Source organism: Nansenia antarctica (assembly GCF_963989245.1).
Source record: "Nansenia antarctica genome assembly, chromosome: 15".
Lineage (NCBI taxonomy): Eukaryota > Metazoa > Chordata > Actinopteri > Argentiniformes > Microstomatidae > Nansenia > Nansenia antarctica.
This window is the reverse complement of record NC_137685.1, coordinates 7106689-7124421: the sequence shown is the minus strand read 5'-3', so window position 1 is coordinate 7124421 and position 17733 is coordinate 7106689. Positions and strand designations below refer to the sequence as shown.

At 47.4% G+C, this 17733-nt stretch overlaps 1 protein-coding gene across 1 annotated transcript in view; it reads left to right on the top strand.

The window, feature by feature from the left end:
- LOC308170948 (polyhomeotic-like protein 2) overlaps positions 1 to 17733 on the top strand; it is a gene marked incomplete at both ends in the record, with an annotated part of 56984 nt that overhangs the window by 21496 nt on the left and 17755 nt on the right. The window contains one exon of the mRNA XM_080545802.1: positions 15138 to 15417. Coding sequence (XP_080401928.1) covers positions 15138 to 15417 — 280 coding nt within the window. The remainder of the gene's footprint in view (positions 1 to 15137; positions 15418 to 17733) is intronic.

Below are 17733 nucleotides of genomic sequence, written 5' to 3'. Positions count from 1 at the left end.
CATATCCTGCATGTCATCCCTCCTCTCTCTCTCACCCATCCTTCCTGTCTAAATCTCTACTATATCTGTCAATAAAATGAAAAATATGAGTGGGACTGCCCCACTCATATGTTGTTCACACATGGATGTACTTGTAATTTCAGAGCCACCACACACTGTAGAGTCTACAGACACTCTCTCCCAGTTTCATGATCAGTGTGTGATCATGTCTCTTCATGGGTTAGTATCAAAAGCAAACTGCATTCCTCTGTAGAGTGATACGCTGACAGCTTGCATACTCAGCTCGTGATGTTGCTGGAGAGACAAAGGACAAGGGGTGTAGTGGGGGGGGGGTCACAATTAATATTTCATTAGGATATTCATGAATAAATACACGCCCCATTACATGCGACTCATGCCACGGTGTAAACAGAGTCAGCCTCATCTGCTGTCCGCCAGGCTGTAACGGGTCTACAGGGAATAGCAGGTTACCGAAACGTCCTGCTTGCTCTGGTTCTGGATCTGGAAGCCAGGTGTCAGGGGGGCTATGAAAGACCGGATCATGAACTCACCGTCCGAACAGACACAAGTCATATTCTGATATCAATTATTCAGTATTTGCACGCCGATGAATACAGTTCCTGCTCATATTACCGGCTGGGGGCCTCTCTAGAACATTAGCATAGCGGTGCTTATTACATTATTACCATAGAGGGGTTTCTCTCCTCTCTGTGAGCGGCTTTGAAGAATGATTCAGAATAAGACAAAAGGACAATGTGTTTCAGATCCGGGCAGAGACGGTCCCTGCGGGGCCACGGCAGAACTCCTCAAAGTGAGAGAACATGCCTTTCATTAGAAAAGGGAAAAAAAACTCAAAAAATTCCAATCAAATGCTGTGTTGCTGTGCTGAATATGCTTCTAAGCATTTGAACCTCCCGATAATTGCTCAAATTGTAACAATGAATAGTTGCTGCAGGAGATTAATTTATATATTTATATAGCAAATGAGATTCATGAATTTTAATTTATAGGTTAATGAGAATGAGATGGTGGTGGGTGTGTAATCTGATGAAGCTCTGAGGATTCAAAGAGGAGTCTGATGATGCCCCCCCCCCCCACACACACACACCACACACACACATACACACACACACACACACACACACACACACACCGCGCTAAACTACCCCCCCCTCCTCCTTCACATGGCCTTGATAACAAAACCTCTCAAATTGAATTGCATACAGTAGCTGCACACTCCCATTAGCCCATTACACCTTCGACCAATCAGAACTGTCCCTGATCCCAACCCTCGTTTTCATGCTCTGCCTGCACACACGCACGCACGCACACACACACACACACACACACACACACACACACACACACACACACACACACGCACACACACACAGACACAGACACACACACGCACACACACACACACACACACACACACACACACACACGCACACACACACAGACACAGACACACACACACACACGCACACACACACACACACACGCACACACACACACACACGCACACGCACACACACACACACACACACACACACACACACACACACACACACACACACACACACACACACACACACGTCCTCCCCCCCCCCCCCCCCCCCCCCGAATATATTTGCATTAATTATAGTACATCACATCCCCCACCGCTAATAAAGATAATAAGATAATAACGTCCCGCACTGGTCGAACTGTTGTCCCGGCGACTTCCTGCTCATTCAACAACAACATTAACCTGATCCATATGTTTCTATTAATTTTATTAATAAAATAAAAAAAATTATAAAATAAAATAAAAAAATATTTTTGTATTTATTATTTTGATAAGTATCCCCGCTCCCCTAGAGCGCTTGTGACGCATGCGTACTAGTGTTATTTTGCTCATTATGATTCTGGGGCTTACATACCAACTCAGCAGCCAATCAGAACCAGGCAAGGGTTACATTAAAATCCCTCTGTGTTGCCATGGAGACCATGACAGGCTCCGTAGTACCGACTTGACAGGCGCGGCGTGGAACCAGAGACGAGGGGAGGGGGGCGTGGTTAAAGAGCCAGCGCTGCCCGCCCATTGGCTGAGCACATTTCACATCTGTCCGCCCATTGGCTGGACACATATTCACATGATCTGTTTTGGGAAACGCTAATGTTTAGCGCAGCTCTGTTCCGAGACGGTCTTGGGATAAAAACGAGACCGAGAGAAATGAAGGAGTGAGCCAGGGCAACCGGAAGGATAACCGGAAGGCAACGGGAAAGAGAGAGAGACCGGACAGACACGTACGCGCGCGGCTGACAGACAGGAAGGTATGACGACAACCGTTTTATTCCGGGTCCCCGAATCGGGGTCGTATGGTGGTCTCGCTCCTGCAACTGTGCTGCTCTCGAGGGTCATGGACCGTATTGGTTCGGAGCGTGCACGGTGCGCATGCTACCGTATCGAGCCTCTCGAGACCAGACGACAACAGCATTCCAGTGTGTCTGACAGATGGATAAGAATGTCACTGTCCCGCGCCATGTCACACAGACAGTGACAGCCTATATGCATGAGTGCATTCTAGAACCCAGACATATGCATGAGTAAATTCTAGAACCCAGACAGCCTATGCATGAGTAACATTCTAGAACCCAGACAGCCTATGCATGAGTGCATTCTAGAACCCAGACATAACAGAGTTCTTCGGGAGGAGGGGGGGCAGGTGGAGGGGGAAGGGGGAGGAGGGGGAGAGGTGCCTTTGGAGAGATTTGGACTGGATGGATCCCCTGGGGTCGTGACCCGTAGGGTGTTGGGGGGGAGGGGTTATGGTTATTCAGCATGTCTGTCTGTCTGTCTGTCTGGGAGAAGTGCCTTTAGCTCTCTGTGACCTAAATGTGTAACCAGAATCATTGACATGGCTGTAATGACTTCCATAGAACTTTTCAAGTGTGTGTGTGTGTGTGTGTGTGTGTGTGTGTGTGTGTGTGTCTGTGTGTGTGTGTGGTGTGTTTGTGTGCGTGGTGACTGAGCATCCTTGGGTCCATATCAAGTCTAGTTCAGAGTGTTGGACCTTCAGTCTGTCACCTCCGAATGATGCGTTAAAACAGTAGTTGTAGCTTAGCTCGGCTAATACAACAACGGTATATAACGGTATTATACAACGTTATAGCAGTTAGTTATATCCTAGTAATCTAACAGTAGTTATAGCTGAGTTATTACAGTAGGTATAGCTGAACGCCCCCCCCCCCCCCCCTCGTACCACCTGACTCTCACTGGACAGGGAGATGATGGTTCAGCACTGAACATGACCAGGCTGTTCTGCATAGACCACCATGACCAGGCTGTTCTGCACAGAGCACCATGACCAGGCTGTTCTGCATAGACCACCATGACCAGGCTGTTCTGCACAGAGCACCATGACCAGGCTGTTCTGCATAGACCACCATGACCAGGCTGTTCTGCACAGAGCACCATGACCAGGCTGTTCATCATGTGTAACACACAGCCGCTGTAGCGAAGGTCTCAGAGGTGTCTAGCGGGCCGCCACTCCCAGGTCGGCCACCACTCCCAGCACTGCGTGGCCGACCAATAAGCAACGGTTGTTTTGTCAGCTAATCAAACAAGGATTTAATTATTAAAACATTTGAGCAGCAGAACTGCTGCTGGACCTCATCCTGTCACCTAACCACGGGACGACTACATTCATGTGCGTGTGTGTGTGTGTGTGTGTGTGTGCGCACGTGCGTGTGTATTTGTGTGTGATTCAAGGTCCACCTGTACACTAGCTGTCTGTCTACACTAGCTGTCTGTCTGTCTGTAAACTAGCTGTCTGTCTGTCTGTAAACTAGCTGTCTGTCTGTAAAATAGCTGTCTGTCTGCCTACACGAGCTGTCTGTCTGTACACTAGCTGTCTGTCTGTCTACACTAGCTGTCTGTCTGTCTACACTAGTTGTCTGTCTGTCTACACTAGCTGCTATTCATCTCTTTCCTTAGGCCGAGCTGCAGGTTTCTAGTGGACCAGTGTAGGACAGAGATGACCTGAGGTGGCCTCTCCACATGACATATCACCAACATGCTGTATCGCTGCTCTGTGATTGGATAATCATGTTGTGCTCCTGTGGGGCCTACGCTAACATCTAAATGGTCAATGGTAAATGGACTGCACTTATATAGCGCCTTTTTTGCTGCTCCAAAGCGCTTTACAACGGCCTCTCATTCACCCATTCACACACACATTCACACACCAATGGCGGCATCTGACCTAATGCTTCCTATACAAGTTAATACAGGGATGAGAAAAACACACACACACACACACACACACAGTTAACCCATTTAAGCATGTATAGTCCTTATCTCTCATAACCAATTGTATTACACCAGTAACAATTAACCTACTAATTGTTTTATTTTGGAAACCTTCAAATAATCTTGACACAGTTATGAATAATTTAATGAAAGTTCACAAGTGTTTTTTCAACAAAGTAGTGCAACCTTGACTTAGCCTAATTTATATTTTACACAATTTACAAACATTATGTAGGCTATTCTAATTAGTTTTAAATTACTAACTACTACTACTGCTTCTACTACTATTATTACCACTACTATACTACTGCTATGACTACTACTATACTACTACTACTATTACTATTACATTTTTAAATTTACATATTTGGCATTTAGCAGACACCTTATTCCAAAACGACTTACAATCAATAAATTTGATTAGCAAGTGAATCATCAATCCAACAGTCCTCTAGCTCAGGCCAGGGGCCATTGGCAGTCTCAGTGATAGAAGGAAAGTGGAAGTCATAGGGGACACAGTAAAGGGGGAAAGCGTGTGTCTCAGGAGACGCAGTGCTGGGGGGTAGTAGATGTCTCAGGAGGAGCAGTTAAGGTGTAACCTGAAGAGATGGGTCTTCAGTCTCCGACGGAAGATGGGTAGTGACTAGTGACTCTGCAATTCTGACATCCGTGGGAAGCTCATTCCACCAGCGGGGAGCCAGTGTAGTGAAGAGACGTGATCGGGCAGTGCGACTGCCATGTAGGTGTAGAGGTGGTGGGGCCTGTCGGCCAGCAGAGGTGGAGGAGCGGAGGGAACGGGCTGAAGTTTGGGGGGTGACCATTGCCTGCAAAATAAATAATATATACATATGATTACTATGCTGCTACTACTACTACTACTACTACTACTACTACTACTACTACTACTACTACTACTACTACTACTACTACTAGGCCTACTACTAACTACTTCTACTACTACTACTACTACTACTACTACTACTGCTACTACTACTACTACTACTAGGCCTACTACTAACTACTACTACTACTACTACTACTACTGCTACTACTACTACTACTACTACTACTGCTACTACTGCTACTACTACTACTACTACTACTACTACTACTACTACTACTACTACTGCTACTACTGCTACTACTACTACTACTACTACTAGGCCTACTACTAACTACTACTACTACTTCTACTAGGCTACTACACATTTCTCCTTTTTGTTGTTCAGTTCTGTTCCTCTCTGAAGGCAGTGGAGCAGGCTGCTAATCTCAGGCTGCAGGAGTGTTTAATGGAGGTATTTATAGAGCAGAGTCAGAGCAGTGTTCCAGATGAGGCGACGTATCAGGGTTTTATTAGGTTATAGGGTGACCAAACGTCCCCGTTCTCTGGGGACAGCCCACGTTTTTGGTGGCCTGTCCCTAGGCTGAAGCTAACCCTGGAAATGTCCCTGTTTTTTATTGTGTGTTAAAGTAATTTACTTGACAAGAAAGGCCGGGCAGCAGGGCCTACCGGTTGATGTCTCAATCGTTTGTTTTGGCCAACAGAGAGGCTATAGCAGCTTCATATCTCCCTGCTTCTTCTACTTGCTTGTGCCAGTTTTTTGAGAAAACAAACAAAAGCAAGCAGATGTCAGGTGAATTTACAACATCACCACAAATGGCTTTTCAAGCCAAATTAGCTAGCTACTGTCGTGGTAACCTTCACATGTAAACATGCAGTGGACGGACTATTTTGAAAATATTATTAGGCTATATTCAAATGAATGCACAATTAATTCTGAGAATATTCATGTGCAGATTACAATTTGGTTTGGCATTATAATAAGTGGTGTGAAAATATATTTAGAGTTTTTCATGGATAGCATTAGCATAATGTTTTCTGTTAGACAGTGGAGAGCAAGGAGAGGAGGAAGACAGGAAGAAGAGTGAAGGAGATAGAGGAAGAAAGGTAATGATATGATTAGCCTACCTGCACCATATTGTTTATTACAGTACTACAGTTACCATGGTCACAGTTACCATGGTCAAAATACATGAAACCCGGAATTATCACCCTTTTTTATTTCATAGATAATAATAACATTGGATATTTTATTTATGCATTGACCGCAGAACTGGAAATTTCCCCGCTTTTAATTTCAGAAATATGGTCACCTTAACCTCACAGCGTAGTGCTGAGCTTAGCCAGCTGGGGGTGGGCCAAACGCTGCGGGGATGCCACTACAAAACTACACACACACACCTGGCTCACTCACACACACACACACACACACACACACACACACACACACACACACACACACACACAGATGGCAGGGGACCATGGTCTCTTTGTCCACATCTACTCAGGTGTATAAGAACAGTCCATCAGTGTCAGATGTGTTCATTACCTCTCGGCCCAGGTGGACCGGGCCACTGGCTGTTACACGCTGTCTGGTTCAGAGTAGGTAGGGGAGGCTGGGGGAGGTAGAACACCAGGGGAGGCTGGGGGAGGTAGAACACCAGGGGAGGCTGGGGGAGGTAGAACACCAGGGGAGGCTGGGGGAGGTAGAACACCAGGGGAGGCTGGTGGAGGTAGAACACCAGGGGAAGCTGGGGAAGGTAGAACACCAGGGGAGGCTAGGGGAGGTAGAACACCAGGGGAGGCTGGGGGAGGTAGAACACCAGGGGAGGCTGGGGGAGGTAGAACACCAGGGGAGGCTGGGGGAGGTAGAACACCAGGGGAGGCTGGGGGAGGTAGAACACCAGGGGAGGCTGGTGGAGGTAGAACACCAGGGGAGGCTGGTGGAGGTAGAACACCAGGGGAGGCTGGGGGAGGTAGAACACCAGGGGAGGCTGGTGGAGGTAGAACACCAGGGGAGGCTGGTGGAGGTAGAACACCAGGGGAGGCTGGTGGAGGTAGAACACCAGGGGAGGCTGGTAGAGGTAGAACACCAGGGGAGGCTGGTAGAGGTAGAACACCAGGGGAGGCTGGTGGAGGTAGAACACCAGGGGAGGCTGGTGGAGGTAGAACACCAGGGGAGGCTGGGGGAGGTAGAACACCAGGGGAGGCTGGTGGAGGTAGAACACCAGGGGAGGCTGGTGGAGGTAGAACACCAGGGGAGGCTGGTGGAGGTAGAACACCAGGGGAGGCTGGTGGAGGTAGAACACCAGGGGAGGCTGGGGGAGGTCGAACACCAGGGGAGGCTGGGGGAGGTAGAAATCGGAGGAATGGTATTACACACACGTGTCAGGAACAGTCTGGCTGAGCTGAACAGTCAGCCTGTAAACCAGCTGGACAGCCAGGCTGTTCTCCAGCATGTGTCAGTGTGTTTCAGGGGCATGGCACATTGGCACAGATGCTTTGGAAACTATTCTAAACTAATGTGATGATGAACTCCTTTCCACATATGACTGAGTTAGCTGCAGTGGAACACAGTTACCCTCCTTCCTCACATCACGTGGTAGAGAGGAGCTGGCAGCGTCAGAGGAGGGAGGGACCCCTGCTATGCCAACATTCTATTATCTATCTAATAATAATAATCCATATCTATCTAATAATAATCCATATCTATCTAATAATAATCCATATCTATTTAATAATAATCCATATATATCTAAGGTATTGGCTGCTGCTGTGCTGTCTGCTGTGTTTTTCCTATCCATGTTCAACTTAAATCTTGGGTCCATCACTGTGGCCTCCTCCAGGAAGGTCTTGACGTCATCATCCTTCATTTAAAAAAGGAAGACACGTTCATGTTCAACAATCCGGGATGAAATGTGACTGAATGTGAACTTCTGTTAGTGTCTGTGATATATCTGCCATATTCATGGTGAAATGAATAAATGTCAGTCACAGACAGTACCTGGTAACGTGTGGAAAGATCAGTCCAAGTCCTCACCTTTGATGTTCTTCCCAAATGCGGTGTCCTCCACCTGGGCTGAGTAACGGCCCTCAACCTTCTGTAGGATGGGAAGAATCTGATCACAGGTTGGACTTGTGTCACTTGAGACACAGAGGGTGGATGTGTACAGCACACGCATTAGCTGCACAAACTCCTCTGCCTTCCTGAAGTCATCAGTGTCCAATTTGTCCATCAGCCTGTAATAGTAAATACTTATATTTCATAACACAAATTAACACAGTCCTTCCATAATAATAATAATAATAACTTTATTTGTATAGCGCTTTTCCTGCAAACGTTGCAGCTCAAAGTGCTTTAATCATTATATAATCTTAATTTAATTATTTAGTCATTTAAAGGCAATATTAAAAAGATGGGTTTTTAGTCTTGACTTGAACATATTTGCTGAGGTTGCATCCCTAATGTAAACTGGTAGTGCATTCCACAATCTGGGTGCATAAAATGAGAATGCAGCCTCACCAAATCTCTTCTTTTGTATGTGGTACACAGAGAAAACCAGCGTCAGAAGACCTGAGAGAGCTCTATTGGGCTGATATGCTAGCAAAAGGTCTTTCAAATACTCTGGTGCTGTGCCAGTGAGAGCTTTATAAACAAAGGATATGGGATAAATTTACTAATCCACCAAGTTTTAAATAAGCCATATTGAAATAGTCACATAACCCCCCCCCCCTTACTCCTTCTCACTCAGCTTCCTTAGCCATGGGTCCATGACTGCAGCCCGAATGGCGGAGAACTGCTTGAAGAATCTCTCCACCATCAAATAGAGGGAATTCCACCGTATTTTCACATCTAGAATGAGTGTGTTCCGGGGCAGGTCTCTTAAAACGCACATCTGTATGCAATATATGCAATACAAAGCTGGCGGGGAGATTTCCTATAATATAACCAGAGAATGTTAGTCTTAAAGTGATAAGCACCGAAAAATGTCAGAGCCTTTTCTACAGTAACTATTGTATGATTGTATACGGTAGTCATAGCAGAAAGCCCATAATTAACAAATTATGCTAATAAGTTAAAAGAACATTAGGCAGTACATTAGGCAGCACAAGGGCAGTATTTTGCTTCTTGCTTCTAACCATTTCACTTTTCGAACCGCTCATTAAGGATGGATGACAGCAGAAACTGAACCCAGAATGTATAATGAAGTGAAATTAAACATTAGGCTATATTATTGACGGCCATTATCGAAAGCAAACTCAATGTACAAAGATACGGCTGGCAGTAGCAGCTCCGCAGCAGAGCCGCAGCAGAAACGTTGTCTGTATGGACACCGCAAACGTGACAGCCACAGCAGCTCCGCCACGCACACGCGCTGCTGAGGTAGAGGTCGGCGCTGTGGCCCAATTCCCATCCCTAACCCTCTCTTGCCTCTGCCTCCCAGACTCGTATAGATACTAATGAGATGATTAGAATGTTAAAACTGCCTGGCCCTGATCTGCCTGGCCCTGATCAATACCTGCTGCTACTGATCAACTGCCGGTTCTATGGTGTCAATGATGCTAATGGTGGTGGTTCTATGGTGTTTATGGTGGTGATTCTATGGTGTTTGTAATAATAATAATAATAATAATAATAATAATAATAATAATAATAACAAATTACTTTTATTTGTATAGCACTTTTCCTGCAAACGTTACAGCTCAAAGTGCTTTAATCATTATATAATCATAACTTAATTATTTAGTAATTTAAAGGTAATATTAAATAGATGGGTTTTTAGTCTTGACTTGAACATAATTATGTCCTGAGGATGCATCCCTAATGGAAACTGGCACCGCATTCCACAATTTGGGTGCATAAAATGAGAATGCAGCCTCACCAAATCTCTTCTTTTGTACATGTGGTACACAGAGAAAACCAGCGTTAGAAGACCTGAGAGCTCTATTGGGCTGATATAAGCAAAAGGTATTTCAGATATTCTGGTGCTGTGCCAGTGAGAGCTTTATAAACAAGCAGAAGGATCTTGAAATGTATTCTGAATTTAACAGGAAGCCAGTGCAGAGTTGTTGTTAATGGTGATGGTTCTATGGTGTTTATGGTGATGGTTCTATGGTGTTTATGGTGTTTATGGTTATGGTTCTATGGTGTTTATGGTGATGGTTCTATGGTGATGGTTCTATGGTGTTTATGGTGATGGTTCTATGTGATGGTTCTATGGTGTTTATGGTGGTGGTTCTATGGTGTTTATGGTGATGGTTCTATGGTGTTTATGGTGGTGGTTCTATGGTGTTTATGGTGATGGTTCTATGGTGTTTATGGTGATGGTTCTATGGTGTTAATGGTGGTGGTTCTATGGTGTTTATGGTGATGGTTCTATGGTGTTTATGGTGATGGTTCTATGGTGTTTATGGTGATGGTTCTATGTGGTGGTTCTATGGTGTTTATGGTGATGGGTCTATGGTGTTTATGGTGTTTATGGTGTTTATGGTGATCGTTCTATGGTGTTAATGGTGATGGTTCTATGGTGTTTATGGTGGTGGTTCTATGGTGTTTATGGTGATGGTTCTATGGTGTTTATGGTGATGGTTCTATGGTGTTTATGGTGATGGTTCTATGGTGTTTATGGTGATGGTTCTATGGTGTTTATGGTGATGGTTCTATGGTGTTTATGGTGGTGGTTCTATGGTGTTTATGGTGGTGGTTCTATGGTGTTTATGGTGATGGTTCTATGGTGTTTATGGTGATGGTTCTATGGTGTTTATGGTGGTGGTTCTATGGTGTTTATGGTGGTGGTTCTATGGTGTTTATGGTGATGGTTCTATGGTGTTTATGGTGATGGTTCTATGGTGTTTATGGTGGTGGTTCTATGGTGTTTATGGTGACGGTTCTATGGTGTTTATTGTGATGGTTTTATCTCTGGAGGGGGAGGGGAGGGAGGGAGGGAGGGGGAGGGGAGATGGTAAAATGGTAAAATCATTACCACCATCTTCATTATGGAGGCATCCTGCCGTCCAATCGGCTCGTAGCGATGCAGGGGGATTCCATAGGCACCCCGTTGGCTGTCGCTAGGTTACCAGATAATCAGGAGGAGGGCAGGGCCTGGCTGGTGTGTGTTGGTGTCGGGACGACAGGATACACCACCACTCTCTCTCTCTCTCTCTCTCTCTCTCTCGCTCTCACACACACACACACACGCACACACACGCACACACACACACATATACATACACAGGCAGGCAGACAAAGAGGAGCGGCGTCCTGCAGGACCAGCATCCCGGGGGATGGGGCATCTCACACCCCGCTGGGGGGGCCGCAGGAGGTAGGAGCAGCAGGGGGCTTTGTCTCCTCCTCATCCCCCTCTCTCTCTCTCTCCTCCTCATCCCTCTGTCTCCTCCTCATCCCCCCCTCTCTCTCCTCCTCATCCCTCTCTCTCTCTCTCATCCCCCTCTCTCTATCATCCCCCTCTCTCTCCTCATCCCTCTCTCTCTCTCATCCCCCTCTCTCTCCTCCTCATCCCCCTCTCTCTCTCATCCCCCTCTCTCTCTCATCCCCCTCTCTCTCCTCATCCCTCTGTCTCTCTCTCTCATCCCCCTCTCGCTCTTTCCTCCTCCTCATCACCCTCTCTCTCTCTCTCTCATCCTCAATCTCTCTCCTCCTCATCCCTCTGTCTCTCTCTCTCATCCCCAATCTCTCTCTCCTCCTCCTCCTCATCCCTCTCTTTCTATTCCTCTTCTGTCCGGGAGCGTTTGGTGCTTCTCACAAAGACGTTAATGGACTTGATGCTCTTTAACTATTGATGTCAGCGTGTCTGTGGCTGATGTGTTTTTATGTGTGTGGCTGATGTGGTGTGTGTGTGTGTGTGTGTGTGTGTGTGTGTGTGTGTGTATGTGCGTGTGTGTGTGGCTGATGTGGTGTGTGTGCGATGTGGTTTGTGTGTGTGTGTGTGTGTGGCTGATGTGTTGTGTGTGTGGCTGATGTGGTGTGTGTGTGATGTGGTTTGTTTTTGTGGTGTAAGTGTGTGGCTGATGTGTTATGGTGTGTGTGTGTGTGTGTGTGTGTGTGTGATGTGGCTTGTGTTTGTGGTGTAAGTGTGTGGCTGATGTGTTATAGTGTGTGTGTGTGTGTGTGTGTCGGTGAGGGGGGGGGGGGGGGGGGGTTCTGTGTCATCTGTCATCCTCCAGACGATGCTGATCCTCACATCAGCCACACAGTTGTTGTGTTTGTCTCTGGGTGTCTGTGTGGAGGCTAGGTTGCAATGTGGGGGACGGTGTTGGGGGCTGGTTGGTGGGTGGTGGGGATGATGGGGGTGGTGGGGATGATGGAGGGTGGTGGGGATGATGGGGGGTGGTGGGGATGATGTTGGCGGTGGGGATGTTGTGGAGGGGGGGTGTTGGGGGCTCCAGGACTGATGGATGAGTGAGTGGTGGTGGAGAGACAACCGGGGATTGGGGGGGGGGGCTGTAAAAGATATAAAAGAGTCAAGATATTTGAACACCCTCACCAGTCCTCATCTCAGCAGAGTCAGAGTAGAGCAGGTCAGAGTAGAGCAGGTCAGAGTAAAGCAGGTCAGAGTAGAGCAGGTCAGAGTAGAGCAGGTCAGAGTAAAGCAGGTCATAGTAGAGCAGGTCATAGTAGAGCAGGTCAGAGTAGAGCAGGTCAGAGTAGAGCAGGTCAGAGTAGAGCAGGTCAGAGTAGAGCAGGTCAGAGTAGAGCAGGTCAGAGTAAAGCAGGTCATAGTAGAGCAGGTCATAGTAGAGCAGGTCAGAGTAGAGCAGGTCAGAGTAGAGCAGGTCAGAGTAAAGCAGGTCATAGTAGAGCAGGTCAGAGTAGAGCAGGTCAGAGTAAAGCAGGTCATAGTAGAGCAGGTCAGAGTAGAGCAGGTCAGAGTAGAGCAGGTCAGAGTAGAGCAGGTCAGAGTAGAGCAGGTCAGAGTAAAGCAGGTCATAGTAGAGCAGGTCATAGTAGAGCAGGTCAGAGTAGAGCAGGTCAGAGTAGAGCAGGTCAGAGTAAAGCAGGTCATAGTAGAGCAGGTCAGAGTAGAGCACTCTCGTGAACTACAGGAGGGAGAGGAGGAGGGAGAGGAAATAGAGTCTAGAGGAAGGGAGGAGGAAAGAAAGGAAATAGCTTAGCAATTGCAGCATAGCGCCATGGCTCCTTATTTAATTACTTCCATCACACCCTGCCCCAACCACACACACACACACACACACACACACACACACAGGGACATGCGGCCAAATATGCCAAATATGCGGAGCTCCGCTGCAAATCCAGGGAGAGACGAGAGGTGCGACAGCAACGAGTTCAGCCTCCCCTCAGAAACTGGAGGGAGCGCGGGCCAATCAACGTGCCTGTTACAAACACAACTGCAATGAAAAAGCACCAAGGGAGGCATCTGTCACGTGTGCCTCACTGAGGGGTGTGTATGGAGCTCCACTGAGGGGTGTGTGTCGAGCCCACTGAGGGGTGTGTGTTGACCCCACTGAGGGGTGTGTGTTGACCCCACTGAGGGGTGTGTGTCGAGCCCACTGAGGGGTGTGTGTCGAGCCCACTGAGGGGTGTGTGTTGAGTCCACTGAGGGGTGTGTGTTGAGTCCACTGAGGGGTGTGTATCGAGCCCACTGAGGGGTGTGTGTGGAGCCCACTGAGGGGTGTGTGTTGAGTCCACTGAGGGGTGTGTGTTGAGTCCACTGAGGGGTGTGTGTCGAGCCCACTGAGGGGTGTGTGTCGAGCCCACTGAGGGGTGTGTGTTGAGTCCACTGAGGGGTGTGTGTCGAGCCCACTGAGGGGTGTGTGTTGAGTCCACTGAGGGGTGTGTGTCGAGCCCACTGAGGGGTGTGTGTTGAGCCCACTGAGGGGTGTGTGTTGAGCCCACTGAGGGGTGTGTGTCGAGCCCACTGAGGGGTGTGTGTTGAGCCCACGTAATTGACGCTTGGTCTCCCTCCACGTTAGCTAGCAAAAATGAATGAATGAATGAATGAATGAGTGAGTGAATGAATGAATGGATGGATGAATGAATGAATGGATGGATGGATGGATGGATGGAAGGATGGATGGATGGATGAATGAATGAATGGTCTTTATTGTCATTGTAACAGGTACTAACGAAATTCAAATGCTAACCCTAGGTGCTAACAAACAAACACAGACCTAAGATAATAAAAACACAAAACAAAAATGAGACATAAATAGGGGGGGATATAAATAAAAATATGGGGATAAGTGACCGGTAGACATCTGAAAAAGTATCTATTATGTGAACTTCTATACTTTTTCAGATACCTACCGATCACTTATCCCCATATTTGTATTTATATCCCCCCCTAAAACCTATAGCGCTGCAAAAATGGAAAGTGTTAAATTGGAAAGCGTATGCCTATGAAATGTGAATCGAATACGTAAGTTACCTCTATGCGTGTGCAAAGAATGCTGATAGGAAATATGAAACATACTGTCACCAATAGTGTTGTGCAACCTGGCAAGTGAATGGTGAATTTAAGCTACCTCTATCAGGTTCATATGTGTGTAAATCTGGCTCCTAGTCAGTGCCTCCCCAACCGTTGACCGCATGTCACTGACACACACACACACATACATACACATACATACACACACACACACACACACACACACACACACACACACACACACACGCACACACCCCATACACGTAACATCCACAATCCAAACACTCAACACCCTCCACTCTCTCTCTCTCTCTCCTTCCCTCTCTCCTTCCCTCTCTCCTTCCCTCCATCTGTGTCGCTCTCCCAGGCTTCCATCATCCCATCTGCCCAGTGTTCTAGAACCTTCCCTTCCTCTGTACTGTAATAGGGTTGGGCGGTTATACAGTTATACCATATACCACAGTTTTTTCTCCCCTGGTGTTCTACCTCCACCAGCCTCCCCTGGTGTTCTACCTCCTGGTGTCTATGTTATCACACCCATATCCTGACATCATGTGTGATGTCACTGTCAACCTTCTTCTTCTCTCAGGTTCAGGAGAGCCATCCAGAAGGGCAGCCGGGGGTCAAAGGTCAAGCGAGGAGAGGACGCCACCATGGACAGTGAGCAGGCGCCTCCTGCCTCCACCGGGGGCAGCACTGGGAGCACGCCCTCCACCACCCCCAGCACCAGTACCACCAGTACCACCAGTACCACCAGTACCACCAGTACCACGGCCAGCACCACCAGTCCAGCCAGCAGCAGCAGCGTACCAGTGCGGCTGCCTCACATCTCAGTCTACAGCGGCATCCCTGACCGACAGACCGTCCAGGTAATAATAATAATAATAATAATAATAATAATAATACTTTAGACTTATATAGCGCTTTTCTGATGTGATCACGGCGGCGAGTGGAGGTGAGCAGACGGGCAGCAGAGTTCTGGACGTATTGGAATTTGTTTAGGATGTTATTAGGCAGACCGTAGAGGATGCTGTTGCAGTAGTCGAGTCGGGAGGTTATGTCGATGAGTGTTTTAGCAGCGGAAAAGGACAGGGAGGGTCGATAGGGTCGAGAGGAGTACATATGTCATTGGTGATTTTTTAGTAGTGCTGTTTCAGTGCTGTGTTTGGAACGGAAGCCTGTATGACAGACATACAGGCTGTAAAAAGCTGAACAGTCAGCCTGTAAAGGTAGACATCAGAGGACAGGCAAAACCTCTTTGATTTCTGCCTCCACCAGCCTCTCGTGGTGTTCTGTCTCTTTCTCACTCACACACACACACACAGGTTTTTTTCCACAGCTTTTAAATACAGCTTTTGCCTTTTCCTTTGGTAGTTGCATTAAAAATACCATCAACTGGGGCGCATGCCATATAATCGCAGGGTCCCAGGTTTGATTCAGGCCATCGACATATCCTGCATGTCATCCCCCCTCTCTCTCACACATCCTTTCTTCCAATCTCTACTGTCTCTATCCCAATAAAGCAGAAATGCCCTAAAAACATAAAACAAAATACCTTCAACTGAATGTCTGCTGATTGTTACTGCGCTGCTACCACCACCTGGTGGAGGCTTTAGGCACTACAGCATGCATGGCTTTGGTCTGACTCGGGGGATGGTGCGGGTTTGAGGGGTGTGATAAAGTTCAGGGGCTCCTTTATTCTGGTTCTGCAGTCCAGAACCATAATCATAATAATCATCACTAACTATGTCCTAACAGCCAGCAGGCCAGATCAGCTTCACAACATTAAATCAATAAACTACAAAGATTAGATTAATCAAGATTAATCGAGTTAATTAACATACTCCCTACGCCCACCTGCAGCTCCAATCAAATTAGCGGCTGTGTGTCACTCTCGGGAGGGGGTGGGGGGGGTTAGGGGGGGTTAGAGGGGTTAGGGTGTTAAAGGTGGGGGGTTAGGGGGGTTAGAGGGGTTGTGTAGTTGAGGAGGAGAGAGAGATAAGGGTTTAGGTGATCAGGGAGGTTGGTTTTCCTCCATTTCCTCTTAGCTTACCTGGAGCCCTGTTCTACAAGCGTGCAGGGTTTCAGAGAGCCAAGAAGCGTGTGGAGAGGATTGTGTCGGCCTAGAGGTTAGTGGACGAAAAGAGTGGAAGGATGAGGAAAGAGTGGACAGGAGGGTGGTGTAGTGGTGGTCTAGTGGATAGTGAGTTGGACTTGTGATCGGAAGGTTGTGAGTTCAAATCCTGCCTGAAGCCACACCACTACTAGTGTGCCCTTGAGTAAGGCACTTAGCCCTCAGTTACTCCAGGGGGAATGTCCCAGTAATTCGTAATTGTAAATCGCTTTGGATTAAAAGCGTCTGCTAAATGGCAAAATTATTACATAAAAATTAAAATTAGGGTGTAGGAGGCTACATGAGTGGATATAAGGGAGAAGGATTCAACAGAGGGTAGGGAGGATAAGACAGAGGAAGAGAGATGGGGGTGAGGGAGAGGGTACGCAGGTTGCTACGAGAAGATACAGTGTTAGGTAGAGACCGACTGTGAGGGGGGTGGATTTGAGGGGAAGGGAAAAGGATACAAAGTGATGATCTGAAACTGGAAGAGGGGTAACAGTAAGGTTGGAGGTGTGGGAGGATCTGGTGAAGACAAGGTCGAGCTGATCGCCCGCCTTTATGAGTCAGAGGAGAGCGGGACAGGGTGAGATGGAAGGAGAGGAGAAGGTGAAGTACTCCAGACGAGAGGAGCTTCTCTGACCGGATGTTGAAGTCACCCGGTAGTGGGAACGTCGGGCCGTCCTCTGGGAAGCAGCTGAGAAGGACGTCCATCTCTTCTAGGAACACGGTCGAGCTGACCTGGGGAACAATAGATAACAACAATGGGAAGTTTTCAAAGTTCTCCCACGGGGGTCAATTGAGCATGGTGGACAGATTTGATTGGAAGGGTTGCGAGGGGGGGGGGGGGGTGGGTAGCGTCACTGTGGCCTCCTGAGGGATGAAATCACAGGAATGGGAAGAAAGCACATTGCTCTATTTGTCCGTAGAGAGAGAGAGGCTTACTGGTCAATACCAGTTAGGGCTCAAATGACACAGACAGTTAAACAAGATTAGATTTACTTACTAGGGAGGTATTCCATCAATGTCGCTAAAGGAAAATATTATTTAAGGCTTATTTTCATAAATCTTG